The sequence below is a fragment of the Watersipora subatra genome, chromosome 1 (genome assembly GCF_963576615.1).
Source record: "Watersipora subatra chromosome 1, tzWatSuba1.1, whole genome shotgun sequence".
Lineage (NCBI taxonomy): Eukaryota > Metazoa > Bryozoa > Gymnolaemata > Cheilostomatida > Watersiporidae > Watersipora > Watersipora subatra.
This window is the reverse complement of record NC_088708.1, coordinates 12,565,075-12,584,330: the sequence shown is the minus strand read 5'-3', so window position 1 is coordinate 12,584,330 and position 19,256 is coordinate 12,565,075. Positions and strand designations below refer to the sequence as shown.

Here is a 19,256-nt window from a genome sequence, read left to right as displayed (position 1 = left end):
AATTAAAAATTGTGACAAACACAAATAAGGTGATACCGCCCCTTGGCTAAACCACTCTGGCTAGAATTTGCCCTACGTAGAACTTTCCCAAGTAGCTAAAGTAGATTTATTGCTTCTGTAAAAGCTTGTCAACTGTCAGAAGTTGTTGAGGATGTTGCAGTGCGTTTTCCTGATTGTGCAGGTTGAGCTAGGAAGCAAGGAAAGGTTATGCTGCGTTTTTCTAGTTGGGCCTATTTTTTCTATATCATAGGCTTCCAGAGAATCCCTGTTTACAACCATTAGGGTCGATGCTGTATTAGCTGCTTGAAGTTTCAGCATCTTTGATGGCGGAGGTACATGGGCATAAGGAAATGGCTTTGCCATGGAAAGGCCTATGCAGACAGCATCTAAGTTAGAAAAACCAGTTGCCAAAATAAACAAGTAGCGGAATATCATATTATCGGACTCATTCTAGTGACTTGCAGCATTAAATTTGTATTACATTTCATCAGTATTACTCGTTGGAAGCTTTTCCATTCACCTCATAAAATAGAGAATCATGGAAACGAAACGTTGAATCAATTGAAATAGACATTGCTATTCATACATTTATAAAACTATCAGAGAATCACAGCAAAAATACAAAGGTTATTCATGTCTACCTTTGTCTGTTCTAGTTGTGAGCATACTGACTCTGTTTCACCGTTTTGCTTGAAAGCAATACTCTTCAGTTATTGAAACTTGTTACAGTGTGATGAAAAATAAAAACTCCATCAACTGGGCTGTCCTTAATAAAGTTCTCCATATAAGAAAATTTTAAGTACAATACCGCAATTTTCTGAATTTAATCAAGACATTTATGGCATGTCATTGTATTCTTTTATGCCATTGCCTAAGGAAAGCATTTTCATCAGGAGCCCTTGCATAATACACAATATAAAGCAATGAAGCTGAAGGTCTATCATCTTTGTTACTACCGCATCATTTATGGAAGTACACCACGAAACAAACGCTCATCTTGAGCTGACGTCATGAGCCCTTTATGAAACCAATTTAGAGTCAACAACACTCAAGCGACATTAGGAGTGTTTAGGGCTCTTTGTACTTCATGAAGACAATGTGGGTACATTACAAAGTATACTGTGTCACATTAGTGGACTGAGTAAAATCACAGAGTTGGCACATTTACCAAGAAAAACTAAAAAAATGTGATGCATTTGAATTGATGCATAGCCGGCCTCTGCTAAAATGAGTTACTCAGTATTTTGAACCTTCGCAGCTTAATCTGCTATATTTGTGAAGCCGACTACTAAATAGGCTGCTGAAGTGTAAGGCTAACGTTATATCAGGTAGCTCACACAACATAATTTATTTCAACTTTGAGTAGGAGATTCATCAAAACAAAACAAAAACACTAAATTAAAAGCTGTTAGCTTTTTAAAAAAATAAATCTTTCATTTAATAGCCATCCATCAAATACAAAAATCTATGATTTAACCAGTAAAAACTAAAATTCACTGATGCACTGACTTCCGAGTTTCTTTGTTTAGGAATGCTTAGTTGTAAAATAAGCATGCTACAAAAAACTGTGCATAATATGTAACGTAATCTACTGAATTTGGTTCCCAGCCGCATCAACAATTTGTTGTTAATTTAGATTAAACTGCTTGAAAGAGATCTACTAATGAACCATTTGTCATGTCGGCAAATCATGAATGTAATAAACTAGTGATGTAGGTAATGTATGGTCATCATTTGTTAAAGTCTTTACAATATGCTGCCACTCAGAAAATGGAATTCGACTGCTTTTTTCTAAGGCAATGCATTGCTTCTTTCGAGATGAATAATGCTTCTGCCAAAACAGCAACAGCTCCCTACAATATAAAGGTAGTTGATTAGGCAAAAAGTGATGGGTGTCAAACATATTTTACTTATTAGTAAAGCTTGGTAGCATTCCAGCTTCATATCCATTTTGAAGCATTGACATTTCACTATGACCATTCTATTTTGAAATATCAAAGAGGTTGAAATGTATTTCAAGTTGTGTGGTTTGGATTGATTGATAAGTACTTTTTGTAACGTTAAAGATGCTTGCAAGTATGCTTAGTAAATGTTAAATAATTACCTGAAATTAGCGAGAACTGGTGATCCGCACTCGGTACCTCTGGTCATCTGCTCATTTTTTAAGGCCTCAAGATATGGAAGCATACTAGTCGACTTGTGAGAACAAATAAGTAACACCAATGCAGTGTTTAAACATCCAACATTTTCCTGAAATGAACATTTCACTATTAAAAAGTATATTTGACTTTCAAACTGCTAATCTTATCTTAAGAGAAGTTACATGTATATATAATCGGGCAATAATTTTGACATTTTAAGTCGATGCCACATTTAGCATGATAAATAATAAAGAATTTAATAACAAACCTGAGACACACTTTTTGCTGTTATTATGCTAATCAACTTGCGTAGGTATACCATCTGCTGTTGAAAGGTTCCGACATAACTTAAGAGATAATTCTTTGTTTTGGCATAATCTACAATGAGAAAGTTTTCCAAATATAATGATTGATACAAAACTCACAGTAATCATTCTTAACTGATCAATGAACATTTTTCAAATAATTTAGACTTATTTTGGACAGATCTATTCTGAAAAATAAAGCATGTTTAAATTTTAGGTTTTATAGCAAACTCGAATTTTGTCGCATTTGATTTGATTACGCATAATCAGAATTAAAAATCCAAAAGCTATTAAATAAACAATTGTTTAATAACAAGTAAAGCACCACACCTGAAATAATACTAGTTATGGGAGTGACAGATCAGACAGAAGTTCACAATATAAACTAAATCTTTTTAAAAATAATGACTTCAACACTGGCAGAGTTGTCCACATTCAATAGAATTGCTACAAAATTTTCTTTATACTAAGGTGTATCACAGCCTAACCTTATTTGATACAATTATGAAAACAATTGCATCGCAAAACTTTTTGTAAATGAAGCAATGGAACATAAGCATGCACATATTTCCTTTTTTAGAATTCCAAATGAAATAGTGCTAACTTTAATGATATAAATATTACGTATTTCTTTAATTAAGGAAACGGTAATGAGTTGCATTGGAATTTGGATCGATGATTTATGGGTATGTATTTCTGCAAATTAATCACGAAAATTATAACAATTTCGCAACCAAACTTCCTACTATGAATGGAAGACTCATTCACTTCTAAAATTTTAACTGCCAAGCCTATTACACCGATAATAATAGGTTTTGAAATTGCTCCATAAGTAAATTGCACATTTTTTAATTGACACAAATAGGCAATATTTTTCTATACATTGTAATTTCATATCTCAGATCAAATAAATCAAAGACAATAAAAGATGTAAATCTCTTCTAACCTGCATGCATAGTTCGCTCAAAGCTGAAGAAGTTGAATGACAGTATCACACTTCGGATGAACAAATGAGAGTCTACAAGATTCTTGTTGATCAAATCAACAAACTTATTCCTCTACAAACAGAAACACCTATCAATACAAACTGCGACAATTGGAATAGTTTAGAAATTACGTCAGCCTTAATGGCGCATTAAAAAGCTATTCAAATATTTGAAACAAGTTTGACCCAAATATCAAACACAAGTATGAGTGACAAATGCATATTCAGAATTAAAAAACTTCTATGGTAATAGTAACACAAGCTATCATTGAAAAATAACCAGCATGATTTGCATAGTCATACTACTTTTAACCGTACCATTTGAGGGAGCCTTAAAATGTCATCAATGACTTGAAAAGCTTCAATATTGAACACTGTGAGACCTGCGAGAAGATCAAAGCCCGACTGTATAACTTCTTGACGACTAGATTCATCTGCTAGGAGGTTGCTGATAACGTGCTAAAACAAGAGTTCAACAATCCAATGCAAGTTTTGGATAAACCGAACTGGTACAACAATCTAACACAGTTTTAATATACTTATACATATGCATTAGATAAACCCAACTGTTAAAACAACCCAACACGGTTTTGAATAGGCCAATCCAACGCATGTTTTGGATAAACCAAACTGGTTCAACAACATAGCACATGTTTTGAATAAACCAATCCAACACATGGTTTGGATAAACCATAGTGGCATAACAACATATCACATTTTTTTTAGTGAATAAGGCTAATAAAACAACAAAAACTATACCGGGATAACGGTCTACCACATGTTTCTAGTAAAGCAAACTGGTCTAACAAAACACCACATAGCGAAATAAACCAAGTTGGCCCAACATTTTTAATGACCTAAACTGAAACAACGAACATTTTCGCTATCTGAATTGATGTGGATCATACTGCACCAGTATATTGATACATTGTGAGTATGCCTTGCTGATACCAACTACGCTAGTTAAATGTCTTATTCATTACTAGCCAAGCAGGATGTCGGGCACTCCCGGCTCATGCATTCATTTACCACTGCATTTGGTATGTTACAAGATACCCCTACAGCCTACAAAAAATGATATTTCCAACCTAAACAAGAGAAGTTATACATAATTAGAAATATATCATTTGCTCTTTACAAAGCAAATTACATATGTTGCAAGGTCTTTTTTTTCTAAGCTATATCAATTTTTTTTCAACCCCCATGTGAAGCTGAATTTTCCATTATAACTGCCTCTAAAGGCTTTACTATATGTAAGGGTCAATTGTATGACACTGCGTTGAAATGCGCTATTGACAGTCAATGAATACCAAGAAACCAAAACATGGGGTGGCATCTTCAAACATGTCTGTGCTACTTGATTGGGAATACCGTACATGTATGAGCATATATACATATCTACATATACTGTATATATATATATATCGATATATGTATCAGTATATGTATATACACACACACACACAAATGAAAGAGACACGTGGAAAAAGTGAACTATACTCGTCGCCATATGAATTGAAACCCATAGTCAAGTGCCAGTGGCTAACATCAGTCAGGTGTAGCAGTGTATTGGCAGTACTACTGAAATCACTAAGCGAGTCCACAAGGGGATAGAAAATACAATCTTGGACCATCAAACCCCTACTTATGTTTGCGGGAGTGAGGAGGAATGTTCTTTTTCGACTGGATAAGTTAATAATGCAATAGATAGTAAACCATTCTTACCTGTAGAAGACCTCGACGCAATAGAAATACTTGATAACAGTATGAGGCGGTGCCACGCAGGTAGCTTTCTACAATTCTGACAAGCCAAAACCGTAATGCTAAGGAGGTAGGCTCTTTCTTCAGTGTGTCCACAATTTTTGTTAAAAGACCTTCTTTTCCTTTGCACATGTTTAGCCTAAAAGCAGAGTGGCCTATCACATATCCACTTAGCCAAAAGCTAATATGTTACAGTTGTCATTAAACTTTATTCTGTTGACATTATGTCTTGTCTGGTAATTTGCATGCAAAATGAAACAGTAAAATTGCCTAACACTTCAATAGAATTAAACTGGTAAGCACTCATAATCTGCAGCAAACACATTCAGAGGCAGCCACTAGAGACCCTATTCAGCTATTTACTAAATATGAAAAGCTTGCATGGCTCGTAATTTACACTTTGCGAATTTCGATCAGATGAAGGCTGTTAATTTTTGAATAAGAGGTAGGTCTTTACAGTGTTTGTGTGGTGTGTGTGGTGTGTAAAAGTAGAAGTTAGAAAGTAAAAGTAGTAATTAGGTAATACATGTATGCATGCCCAAATTTTCTTGCATGACTTATGCACCAGTGTATTTATAAGGACTATCAATATATGCTAATACCATTGAGCTGCATGACAACGAGCAGGCCATTGAGCTGGATGATCTGATTCTGGCTGCTGCCGTATATTCTCGCATATAAGCTGATTCTAGAACGCAAAATCTTTTTTAGAAAACTTGAAATTGATGAATAAAAAACCATTATCCACACCGACTGCGCATTATGCAAGGCAAGCAATTCTAGTAGCATCTGCATGCACGGACACTATTATAGTACCTAAGGTCACTGAGAGCCAACTAGCCCAATGAGCGTACACTTAAAATTTATTTGTCTTTATTTAAATAGCGCATGATAACTTTTATATAAAAATGCTCTTTGAAATTCGTGTCAGGATAAGATGGTATAAATTTTTTTGCCATTTAAATGACTTTTTTTGTTAAAAAGCATCACGCATCTAAGATTTTGTTTTTTTATGATACTTATTATACGGACAATAATGGGTTGACTAAAGATGTAGGATGTAGCTTGTACATAACTAGAATCACCCCATTATATTGCCGCCTAGTTGCTAATCTTTTTGAACTAGGATATTCTATATATATATCTATATGTATATCCTGTGTTAGACAATAAGCCCAGACCACTTCATAGATGAACAAGACGGTGAACCAAAAAAGAAGCACATAGTGCGGCAAGACTTTTTAGTTAAAACTCGAAAGAATGGCATTTTTAAAACTTGCAAACTGCAATTTACACGATGGTGCTCTAGCTGCTATCCAATAATAATATTAATAATAACTGTAGCACTTACTTGTTAACTCTACCAAGACCTTCTATAGCCAACACACCAGCTTTGTCATTGATCCTCTGCACCTCCGCAAGTTCACCTTTGGTGAGCAGAAGATGCTTATATCTGAAACAAACAAAGCGGAAAAATATGACAATGTGTTTGAATGTCCAGCTCGCCCGCATGGCTGGGTTAAATCATCTGAAACAAGTTTGTGAGCACTCTAAACTTCAGATGACCATTAACAATTTACTCATATATAGTATAGTCTTTAATAATTTGTATGCAGGCTTAAATTATTTTATCGCATGTCAACCACCTTACTAGATGTTTGCCTGCTAAAATGAGATTCAGTTGATCAACAATTTCAACGTTGGTAAACTTCAGTCATATCATAGCCAGACAAGACTTACTCAGAATGGTCACACAACGAGTGGATCAACTTCATCATTTGAATCTTCAATACCAGTTCAGGTGAGCATTCAGGTCGTCCAGGCAACCTCGGTTCTGAGCTCGCCCTAGTAAGTGAGAACTGAATTAGACATAAGCTTCAAGTGTCATCATTGTGTGACTTACGTCGCCAGTGTATTTATAAGGACAATCAAAATATGCTAATACCTTTGAGCGGCATGACAATGAGCAGGCAATTGAGTTGGATGATCTGATTCTGGCTGCTATATTGGAAATACAACACAGGAAAAATTGTGATTTTGTACTTAGTGGATAAAGGTCATGCGATTGAATACCCATTGGTAAAACAATCTTGAGCTCATAATGCCATATACATGTATCTAAATAATTTTGTATTGTCAAGAAAATCTATAAAAGGATGCAAATAGGTTCTGTTGGTCATAGCTTACCATAACATTTTACACGATGATAAACTTTCCATATAACTGATCAAATATTAACTAACCCTTGAAAGACCCAAATAAAATTTTCAAAGGCACTGGATAGACCGGGTACAAGCTTCGTATCAGCTAACACTTGTTGTCCATGCTTCTGGTGCTTGCCAACTAAAAGCTGTCCCAAGACATGAACTGCAGCAGCTCCACCGATGAGTCTGTTAACAGCAGTCATGGAGGGCTGTTGGCACCAAGGAGCATCGTACTCTGTTGGCTGTGTGATACCTACAATAAACAAACAGACTGGTGTCATACAAGTGGATATAATACAGTGGAAAACAGGAAAGTGTGTAATCATCGACTTGAATGATACATGCAAAGTCAAAATCAAATTAAAATGAATATTCAGCCACGCCTCTCACGCAGCTACACTAACCAAATCAAGCGCAAACTAAATCAAGCGTGAACATTTAGCAAATCTAAACATAATAAAAGTGAGCACCTCCAGTAAACTCCTCCACATCGATATCCATATCGGGTAAATCAAAGATGTCATCAGCATTTGAATCATCAATCCACTGCATCCAATTTGCGTCTTCCTCCTTTATACCACGGAAGCGTGGCAGACCTTTCAAAGTAGTGAATCAATGTGCCCACTTAGCATGATTGTGCATACAATGAACTGCAGCGCAGCTATGAAAATTTTCATAGCTTAAAGTTGACGCCTTAGTGTTTATAATTTATATTGACTGTGGAGGTAGAGAACACATTTCATGCTCTTTCTACATTTTACCTTGTTACTTGTGCAGGTTTTCCTATATTAACAATATAGTATATTATATATACAATATATATTAACAATGAGTTTATGAATGGTTACCTAATGGCTAAAAGGAAAAAGAAACAGAGCTGATTTCATTGCTATATACCTAATTGCCCGACAAAAATAATAGCAATATATGCTATAAAATTAGTGTAATGTATTACAACTTTCAAAGAATGCTTACAAAACTTTCAACTATGGAGCATAAAATTTAAAGTCACTGATTCTCTAATCTATGCTACTATTTATGGTAATCCATGGCTTACAATACATATGTACAGATTTGTGTATGCGATTGCTATAGACCTGAGTCCATTTATTCAATGGTACACAAGATGAGCTTGATTTCTGGCACATCCATGAAGACACAAGCAGATATATATCAGATAGTCGAATGAATTTGTACTATGCCGAACGTAACAATGCTACGAGCTTCACACCACACTGAGTTAAGCCTTTCCTGCCTGGCTTTAGTATAGATGAGCTGACTTACTAGCAATGATGAAGGTTACCTTACAAAAACATGAAAATTCTACGTGACAAACCTTTAGCATCCTCTAAAAGATTGCTAGATAGCTAGGCACAATTTTCCAATAACTTTACAGTCTCACCCGTGGTATTTATGTGAGCAGAAAGATGCTACCATTTGATAACTCTTGTAAAATATTACTTGCTTTTAATGAGAAATTTATACCAATTTGGTAGAGTTAAATAGCAATAAAGTACATTACATGTACTTGCAAGTAATGTACTTTACAAGGACTTGAATATGGTACTACTGTTTATCGACTCGCACATTTGTTAGCCAAGCAAAGCTCAAGTCATTTAAAACTTTCCAAACTAGTGTGAATTGCCAACAAGCAAAATATCATTCTTTTAAAATCTTTGTTTCAAAAAATTGGGAAAGGAAAATGCTTCTCATTTTTCTTTGAGAAGCATTTTTATGCTTCTCAAAGAAAATGCTTCTCATTTTTCTTTGAGAAAGGAAAATGCTTGATAATACCACGATTCACAAGAGGAAAATAAACAGATAGTTTTGGACACCAAAGTGACAAGAGCTTACTTGTGAACCTGGGTATTTCATGTAAAAGCTTTACATGAAATACAAAATAGTGAAAGTGTCCCGTGCAGGAGAACTAGATCAAAATACAGTCAAAGCAGTCTAAAATGAAAACAAGACCTGCTTGTTTTTCTTATGTATTTCTAATCTTGTTTTGCTGTGATGCATTACAGTTAGCTGCTAGGAAAAATGAAGCTTTTCTATTTGGTATGCCTTGATTTGTACCATGACTTGTAGAAGACTGAGGTTTGGTTAACTTTCAAAAGTAGAACTGTAAAGTGTTTAATAAGAATAAAGATAAAACAATTGCTGCCATATATACACAGCAGAAAGTTGAACTCTTCACCGACATCAATTATTTGAACTATGGTCAGCAGTTTAGACAACGGAACAAATTCATTCTATGCCACTGCAATCTGCTGATGGGAAAAAATTAAATGGACGTTCTGTAGAATTGATGCATTAAGCCGCAACAGATGAAGTCTGATACAGCCATAGACAATAGTAGTCTTTTATGCTCTTCAGATAAGTGGCCATATGCCAGTTGAACAAAACTGCACAAATTGCTTGACTCATGCTTCACACTTCATCAGAGCAAAAATTTTCAACACATCATAACAGTATGAGAAATGTATTTTTATTCAACCATCACTAACTTTTCTAGTAACAGCTTTGACTGAACCAGTACGATAACGATTTAAACTGCAGGATACTGGCCTGCCAGAGTTCCTGTGGATGGTGCAATAATTCCATCGCTTAACTTTACTGTATCCTGGTTTTTAGCGAAGTACCTCTCAAAAAAAATAATTCATGAGACTGAGAACCTACTTAAAAGATATGCTATGTATTTGATGTTTGATGGAAAGGGCAGTTATCTCTAACACCCCTTCCTTAATTGATTCAGAAAAGGTTTCTGGTGAAATAGTTTGTGATTCATGACTTCTTATATATCAAATTTTAAATCAAATATAACGCAAAGCCTAGTCTTTCCACCTCACACGCTGAAGAGGCTAGTCAGCCATTAGTAAACCCAGTAGATAAATATTTACTGTAACAGATCGAAGCTGTACTATGAAAGAAACAGAAAAGCTGGCGGTGCCAAGACACACAGGTTTAGTTGGTACAACCTTGCCAAAGAAATCAACAATACCTAGTTAGCAGACAGGATGGGTGAGGAGAGCAATCGCTGTTGTTCTACAAAAACCATAGCAGCCGACGGCTTATGACAAGAGACTTATTTACGTAATTTAAGCAAATGTCTGACAGAAATAGCCACTCGGCTATAAGGTTAAAGGATGTCTGCTCGCTTGCACAGTCTAGACGCGTGAACAGAGAGAAACTGATAAGTCATCTATCTAAAGGCAGCACTTAAAACTGCGCTATGTCAGTACAGCACTCCTACACAAATTTTCAGATGCTAATAAATCTACTCACTATCTTTTGAGCTGGCTGCCATGACTAGTTGTTCAACCAAGTGTGGAATTTCAAGCAAGTATTCCTGATTCAACTCCCTCACTGATATATGTTCTTCTTTCTTTTGAGCATAAGCTGTTAAAAGAAACATTGAATGTCGACGCTAGTGGCAATCAAATACCAAACTTGAACATTTCGCAAAGATATCCTTAACATAGTTGAGTGAGGCAGAACCAACTTCAACTAGTCTGTCGATATCGGGGCCAAGCAACCGCATACTAAGCTACACCTATCCGATACTAACACGCGAGTTTACAGACCTTTTTACACCTTTACTCAACATTTCTACAACAACACATTTTACAATCCCTATCTTCAGAAATTAGCACAATCGGAGGACCTTAGCAAAACACTATCAAGCAAGTAATCTATTTTAGTGTAGCAACAAATAGTGGGGAGCCCGAGCCAAATGCTAAGGGCTAACGACCACTAGAGCAAAGCAAAAAGCACTAAGTGCCCCATCCTAGGTATAAATAAATGATTCTCACTCTTTCATCAGTTGAAACTAATTAGCATGATTGAGATCGTAATATCTTTGGCTGTACATAGTCATAAACATCCGCTTCAAAGCCTACTGACAGTTCGAGCTATCAATCGTGTTCTTAATTGTAAATACTGTTCAAAAGGTTGTATGAACTATGTACGTATGAATGAATATGAAGTACGTTTATGTATAGCAACTTTTATTTTATTTAGGGCAGGAAACGAAGAAAGCTAAAACGAAAAATAACAATTGCAGTGCTGTATTTTTTGAGACTATAATAGAAGTATGTCTTACAGAGCTTTTCGTGAAGTTCCTTATCGGAAAGAGCGATGGCTAGAATTCTACAAAAGTTGATTAGCTTGTCCCCAGTTAGCTCCAGTATCAACTCATGCATGTCCGCTGCAACGGAAATACTAACATTCATCAAACCCGGATTGGAAAAAATATGTATGATATATACACTGTATTACTACTTCTCGCAAAAAGACTAACTAAATAAATTTCAAAAATAAAAACATGTTTTTCTGGGATATATAAGATAGACTCTGAATTACGTACGTATTTGGCTGAGAATAGGGTTGGGGAGATACTGTAGGAGATCCTCTATGAGAGAACAAGAAGAAATATATGTTTGGTCATACTTTAGATAACTAAACAATCCTATGAGCACTTCTTCCTCGGCTAGCTCTTTGGCCACCTTCTCTCCAATAGATTCCTACATTGATAGGCGTGTATATGATAGCAACTGATAAACAGTGTTATTACGACATTATTAGGCTATAACAACATCCCAATGTCTGCATCAATGAGTTTACTCAACATGCATTTATCAAACTTAAATATTGTCAGCTCACAGTCCTAGATCCTATAACTAACCAAGAGAAAATATTGGTAAATTTAAAGACAACATTGTCTGACCACAATCGTCCTAGCAAGTGCTGCTTTTACGCCTTTAAATACTCTCGCACACCCTATAGCTCATCTGTGTAATTAACACAGATTTACAAAATATTATTTTTGTAAATGATGCACATTATATTCAGAAGCGTCCTTGAACTGCCGAAGTGCCAAATTGTCTAAATATAACGGATGCATACCGTTGTGATTATCCTAGACATAGTTTCAAATAGTACAGACTTCATCCGTAATTTCTCTTCCGTTTCTACAATAAATACAAACTCTCTACAAATAGAATTACGCTCTCTGGAGTTAACAACCTGTGAAACGGTAGTCAATGGTAATGGAGTAAGGTCAATCTATTGCTCAACACCCATACCTTTCAGCCTTGAGGGTGCCTACGAAGATACAACAGCAGCTATGCTAATGCCTATTATGCAAGGGCACAAGCAGCTTTCTGTTTACATTTCTAGGAAGGAATGCTCTACTAACCATGTTTTTACTAAAGCTGGTAAATTGATTACCATTGATTCCTGATAATCAACATCAGCTCGGTTTAGCGACCATAGGTATCAGATTTTGTTTACTGCTTATGGTGGCCCGGCGCACGTAAGAAGCAAAAACACAGAGTTTCATCATGCCGATAGCATTTTGATGATATCACTCGATTCCAAACCATTGAATACACTGATCAAGTATGACTTCATCGAGAATTCTAAATGTAAGCCAGACAAGAGCTATTTGCCTCTGCAGTTAGTCAAGCATCCATTTTATCTGGCACTAATCAATGTAGTAAAAGACTATCGATTGACATTACCTCAGAGCAAAGGATTACAAACTTCTTTTTTTTCTTGATAATGTGTGCGGGTGTACTAAATTTTTACGATGAATAACAGCAGCTCTGTGAAATATGACATACCTTGCCGATGTCGAGATTCAGTCGGTAACTGACTCTCCAACAGCATTATCCTTTTAGCCGCCTACAAAAAATTATAAAAAACTTTCATATTTCTGTAGGCATTTTGTGGTAAAGTGTTTACAGACTGATTAATGATGACGTGCGCTACTGCTCAAACTTTGTACAAAGCTCTGCTCTCTTTCAAACCTGATCGAGTTCATGTAAAGGATCATAGTCAGAAATCCAAGTTGTCTACGGTAAAGCATAAGATAGGAAATTGTACCTGCAAACCTCCGAGATTATAAAATAGCTCAGCGTTCAGACATTCCCTTTTATATCGCCGTGACAGTTCTTGTTCATGCCTCTGTCTATCCAAGCATGTCACACATTCATAGAGTTTCTGAAATTTAGCATAAAAGTACAAAAGCTAGCAAGATTGAACTTGGGAATTACAAAGTGCTAGAGCATAGCTTCTATATTTAACTGCTTAGTAAAACGCCAGGACAACATGAGTATGACTAGTATTGTATTACATTATATGAACTGCTCAAGTATGACTAGTATTGTATTACATTATATGAACTGCTGCATTATATGAGGATGAGCCAGATTGGTTAAGCGAGAAAAACTTTGTGTCTGGTATGGCAGTCATTTGAAATGCACCAAGAGGTACAGCAGTTATGGGGAGCACCATAGCTCTCGAGTTTGTAAAGCTACTTTGTCAACAGATCCATTTCATAACTCTTCAGCTTGTGATCACAATAAGTAGACGAGATTTTTTGGTATGCGGAAGAAATAGTAAAAGTAAAGAAACTACGCGATTGCGATACACACCAAGCTAAGGTACATCAACCCACAATAGTTAACCTTTAAAAGAGGAATAGCTCTATGCCCTTAACCTTAGTCCTGAACCATTACAAGAATAATCCTAAGACATTCACTTGATTAGCTTAAAATACAAGTGGCCCACACCATATAACCTTTTGCTTATTAGTGGTGGCATGGCCAGGATTCTGCTAACTGATATGCCCCTAAGAGTTTCTTGGATCCTTGCTTTATATCCAGCGTACAGTTGGATTACATGAATGTGCACGCATTATTGTCTGATCGTCTGTCTGCAATCCCTAAGTCTACTTATGACTTTAGCTAGACTAGCTGTCTAAATATTATTCACTAGCAAACTGGCAAAAAAGCTTAGAATTGATCTGGGCTTTGCAAAAAACGTTTACACTAACCTAACTCACAAAAAAAACTGAAGAAGCAACCAAGCGGAAATGAAGTAGCAAAAAATGAAGATTCCATTACACAAAGGGCACACATATTAGAGCTAGCGATAGGAGAGGAGATAGCCATCCTCACTACTCTATCCATAAAAGGAGGCGTGCTAAGGTGGTATGTGAGGGAGAGGTCTAGCTATATCGGCCATGCTTATTTAAGCCCACGCTGAGACACTTCCTCCCACGCCTCTCCGACCAATGTCATTTCAGAACAATAGCTCAACAGTGCTAACAATGTACCAACCAAAGTTATCAATGAAGAAATCCGTCATAGATTTTGTAATGGTGTTGAGTAACAAAAGATAAATTATAATCCAACTCATGAGAGTTTGCAACACGCAAATATAAGCTTCTTTCGATAAGTGCGAGTCGTAGAGCGGAAATATACAGCTGACATTCCACACTTCGTAATATGATGTACATGGAAGAGTATTTCTTGTCTGTGATACGACAAAGAGAGATGCTGCCATATGATTTACAAACCTTGAAACTTTTATACAATGTATCATCGGAGCAGGAATCGCGCCGTAAATATTCTTCCATGTGTGTCACGATTTTCAATACTTCATAATGCTGAGTCTGTATCCCAGCAACCTCCAGCTGTGCCCCATACCTTTCTAACAGCTTCAATTCCACCTAGTATAAATATTATTAATAGGAAATTGGTAATTGAAACTAAATGAGAATGTGATAATAAAGTACATAGAACTTAACAACTTACCAGCAACATGTCTGCATGCAAGTTTTGTTTTTATGGAACAATTTGGTAGATTATTTTAAAGGTTTTGCCCAAAACAAGCTCACAAATATGTTTGGCACAAAGGTTTTTGACATTTACGTTACAGCACAGTAAGAAATGACCACCTGTTCAAGCTACTTTACACTTTTGTCTTCACTGCTGTTATATATAGCCGCTATTTCTTATGAACTGCTAGAATGTGGTATGCCACAAAAGGTTTAACAAGAAACATAAACCTTGAGAACCTAACCTATTATTTCACAATTTTTAATGTTTTGTTATCTGTCCCAGCAATTGGTTACCAGATTAATGAAAAAAGAAAGAAGCATTTTTTAAAGGAAATTACATTTGTTCATGTATTCTATATTATTCTACTTAAAAATGTTTAAAATATCGGTAATGCTTGTAGTATTACCAATATTTTAAACATATATCTATGGAATAATACAGAATACATAAATAGATGTAATCATAAAACCACAGAACATAAGGGGCACAAGACAATCTTTTCTCATTTTAGTTTATAAAACTTGGATGATTTCACGGTAGATCTTATGTTCATTAGTTACAAGGATAGTTCTTGATATAGCAGCTGTACTCCACTACAACGGCATCTTTATCTGCCCTAGCCAATAAATTATTATATCTCTAGTTTTCATATAATACCAAAACCCTTTCACTACCTCAAAATAATAATTACAATTTTGTTCAACTAAATCAAAAAACAAGGTGCGATTTGGGCATGAATAGTTCAGTTTGACACCAAATTTTGAGAGAAAAGTGATCTATGGTAACTAATCAAATTCTATTCCAAAGTGCAGCTAAGCCTTGAAAAGTGAAATTGTTGTAAAGATGTTGTTCAAACATGGATGTCACAAAATACAGAATGATTAAAGGTCCATCAGTACGTAACTTGAGCATTTATAGAATATAGACTACAATTAAAGCTGTATTAACCAGATTTTTAGTCAGATGATAGCAATATTTTAAAACTATGAAACTGTAAAGAGAAACAAAGTATGGCAATATCTTCTGTTGAACATCGATATCTCAACGACCAGTCACAATGAAGTTGTGCAAGCTTAATGTCATACTAGGTTGAAATATTGCCCTACTTTGAAGACAAGATACATTAACACAAACTACAAGATTAACTCGTGTGGAGTATCGCGCTAGCTAATCTTGAAATGCTTGAAAATAGCAATACTTCAGTGGCTGTTTAGCAAGCGCTAGACCATGCTCCACCTCAACCACTCATATAGAATATCATTATTATATTTATGATTATATCCATGATTATCATTGCTAAATTTAATGACACCTAATTTGCCCAGTATAACGATAGCAACACTATTTAATGGAAGACAGATTAACCACTAGTCGAAAAGTAGTGGATAAACAAAGAAAAGGATTCGATTCCAGCCGATGCAAACGCATCATGAGCTAATAACGTTGCATGGATAAAACTTCCAATCTGGTGATTGCTGATGCCAAACGTTATAGCGTGAACTACAAACTTTTTTGTTTAAATATGGTTTCTACTCTAGTTTTAACAACTGACCTGGTGTAAATGCACATTTCCATATCCAGCTTGTTCAGTATGTATACGTTTAGACACTGCGTTATCCTTCACACATATACGGCGTCTTTTTGCCTCTGTAGGATACTCCATTACGTCCACATCAAGAAAAGATTGTTAAACGAATACACTAGCACATTAAGCTATTACCACTTAGTCTCTCCACAAAAATGACAGCGATTACATTCATTTTAGACCTGGAAAATTTATCCAATCAAATGTTTCAGACTATAGCCCGTCTATCGGAGCGCCGCGTATACGTAGCGCTAGTCTATCAGAAAGATTTCATAGAGTGCTCCTCTATTAAAAACCTTTATGGCAGAGAGATCACAAGTATGCTTGGAATTCTTCAACGAGTTATTTTTTCTTAAAGAGGATAACTCTGATTTGTGAATTACACAATGAACTGCTGTTTTTCTGTGCTTGTACAGTAACTAAATTCAACTAACAGCTTAGTTTAAAATCATAAATTTAAAAACATAAAAATGTTTTCAGATAAGTGAGAAGAAATCTTTACGTATCAAAAAATAAACTAACAAACATAAGCTGGGCATCTCTTTGAAAAACTAAAAAAAAGTCCTGTTTTACTCAATTTAAATAGTTTGTGATAGTGGTAAAATTATTACAATGAATAGATAAAATATAATATATTATTTAACATAAATTTAAAAAATATATTTTTATTACATTATCAACACCTATTTGTGGTGATAAATATTAAATTTATGTCCCTGTATGATAATCAGAGCAACTAACTTGCAACATGCAGAATGACAAAACAAGATCAGTCTTTTGTTACTACTATCTGCCATATTAGCGCAAAACTCATTGTGGCAAATGAAACATAACAGAAAGGCTTAATTGAATTTTAGCTTTAATTTTTGGTAGCTTGGTTATCAAGTACAGATTTTGAGACCGCTATTTTTAAAAAATTAGTTTTTTGTTGTTCTGCTCTTACATAGACTAATTCAACTAATACTTGTATATAGAACAGCCTACAGCTTTCCATTGTGATTATTATTATAGAAAAGACAAAAGTTAAAAACAGTTAAAAATCAAATAATGAAGAGCTATACTTTCTGTTTTGAACATATCTAGCTACAATTTTTTAATTCAGATAGTCAAATGTACAGGCTTTTTTTTTAGCTAAGTTCACAGATCTTTGTTGCTAATATGAAGGAAATGAATTGCTCACCTCTTACTATGTTAGTCGTATGTTGGTATGATTATGCTAGTGTAGGCATAGTTGAGCAAAACTTATTATAAAATATTACAGAAGTTGCAAAAAACATTGAGTTTGCACAAAACAATAATGGAAGTCGCTTAATCAAACTAAATAATAATGTTTTATAATTATTTTAAGATACCACAAATAGATCAATTAGATATATTTGTGGTATCTAATATTCCCAATATTAGATTGGGAGATCATTAGAACAGGAAAGTTTTATTAATTGATGTTTTAAATTCACTTGTTCAAATAGATAAATTTTTATTCTTATACAATCTATGCAAACGGTCTCCACTTCCTCCTTTTGAGGTCTCGAGACTCTTTTTAATCAGAATCAGAATCAGAATCAATTAAAGTAAGAGTTGCGCTTTCTTGGTCACGTTTACTCACTCGTAATATCTTTTGATTAAATACTTTCGATATATTACTTATCATAAAAAATATTGAGAAAATGTTTCTAATTAGTATCCGTCATTATTTGCTAATTTCTTATCAATTTAAAATATGCTAAGAATTGGTACGTGTTGGTAATGTACATGTATGTGAAACTATATTGCATATCTCGTACATAAAATATTTAAGGCTAAGCTTGAGCAATACTATTGCTTGCTGAGCTCTGCTGCAAGCGACAACTTTATGATTGTTAGAGTTTTGTGTTTGAAAGATCCCAGGCTATATAGCAACGCATTAATAGTATCTCAGCGCTATTATCCTGTTGCTTCACTCTTACGCACAGTACGTTTACACTATTAATTCATCTAAGGGTTTTCACTGATTTCAACTGGACGACTGAATGTATATTTCATCATTTGATTTATAGTAAATACCTGTTTCTGGATATCGGTAAAGGTTGTTCTTTACGTTGTTAACAAGGTTATTAAATTACGGTACTAAGTTTGTCAATCAGTTACAGTAGTATGGTTAAGCGCAGAGGTCTAGGCAAAATGTCAACTACTTTTTGAATTAAGGTATTTCGCATTAAGTTCATAACTGGAGCTCTCACAAGCTGGCTGATTTAATAAGTTATGCATGTTTCGCCATTACGGCTAGGACTTGATTTTTTGCAAACGCACACGACTGGCCCACGACTTGGAGGACTTGTTTTGTGGTAGCCGTCAAGAGACTGATCGTGTTACCTGGCTGAAGCTGAACATGTGGTGACTTTCTTTGCTGTGTCACGGGAAGGCAGCACATAGAGTTAGTGGCTTTAGAAGCAGTTTGGCTAGAGCTGTTAGCTTAGCATGAACATTGTTGGATAGGCTGGTGCTATGGGTAGGAGCGCAGAATCCACATGGTGGGTCATTTGGCTGTAGCTTTGCTACAAGATAATTACTGTGTAAGCCCCACTATTCGCTAACTACAAAATTGGATAGTATAGTAATGGCATCCGATACAATATAAGATACCAACATGCAATACAGTCATGCTACG

At 35.3% G+C, this 19,256-nt stretch overlaps 1 protein-coding gene across 1 annotated transcript; it reads right to left on the bottom strand.

Annotated features, from left to right (window-relative positions):
• Positions 1-1,333: 1,333 nt before the first annotated feature.
• On the bottom strand, positions 1,334-16,751 carry LOC137404163 (short transient receptor potential channel 4-associated protein-like). Its single transcript, XM_068090322.1, has 18 exons — positions 16,577-16,751; positions 14,760-14,912; positions 13,283-13,399; positions 13,021-13,081; positions 12,302-12,366; positions 11,763-11,919; positions 11,499-11,603; positions 10,682-10,795; positions 7,867-7,992; positions 7,436-7,649; positions 6,933-7,037; positions 6,544-6,645; positions 5,157-5,331; positions 3,750-3,890; positions 3,393-3,504; positions 2,410-2,519; positions 2,105-2,250; positions 1,334-1,853 (listed from the first exon to the last, which is right to left on the bottom strand). Exons 1-18 carry the CDS (start codon positions 16,685-16,687, stop codon positions 1,676-1,678), a joined length of 2,292 nt encoding a protein of 763 aa, XP_067946423.1. The 5' UTR covers positions 16,688-16,751; the 3' UTR covers positions 1,334-1,675.
• Positions 16,752-19,256: the final 2,505 nt, after the last annotated feature.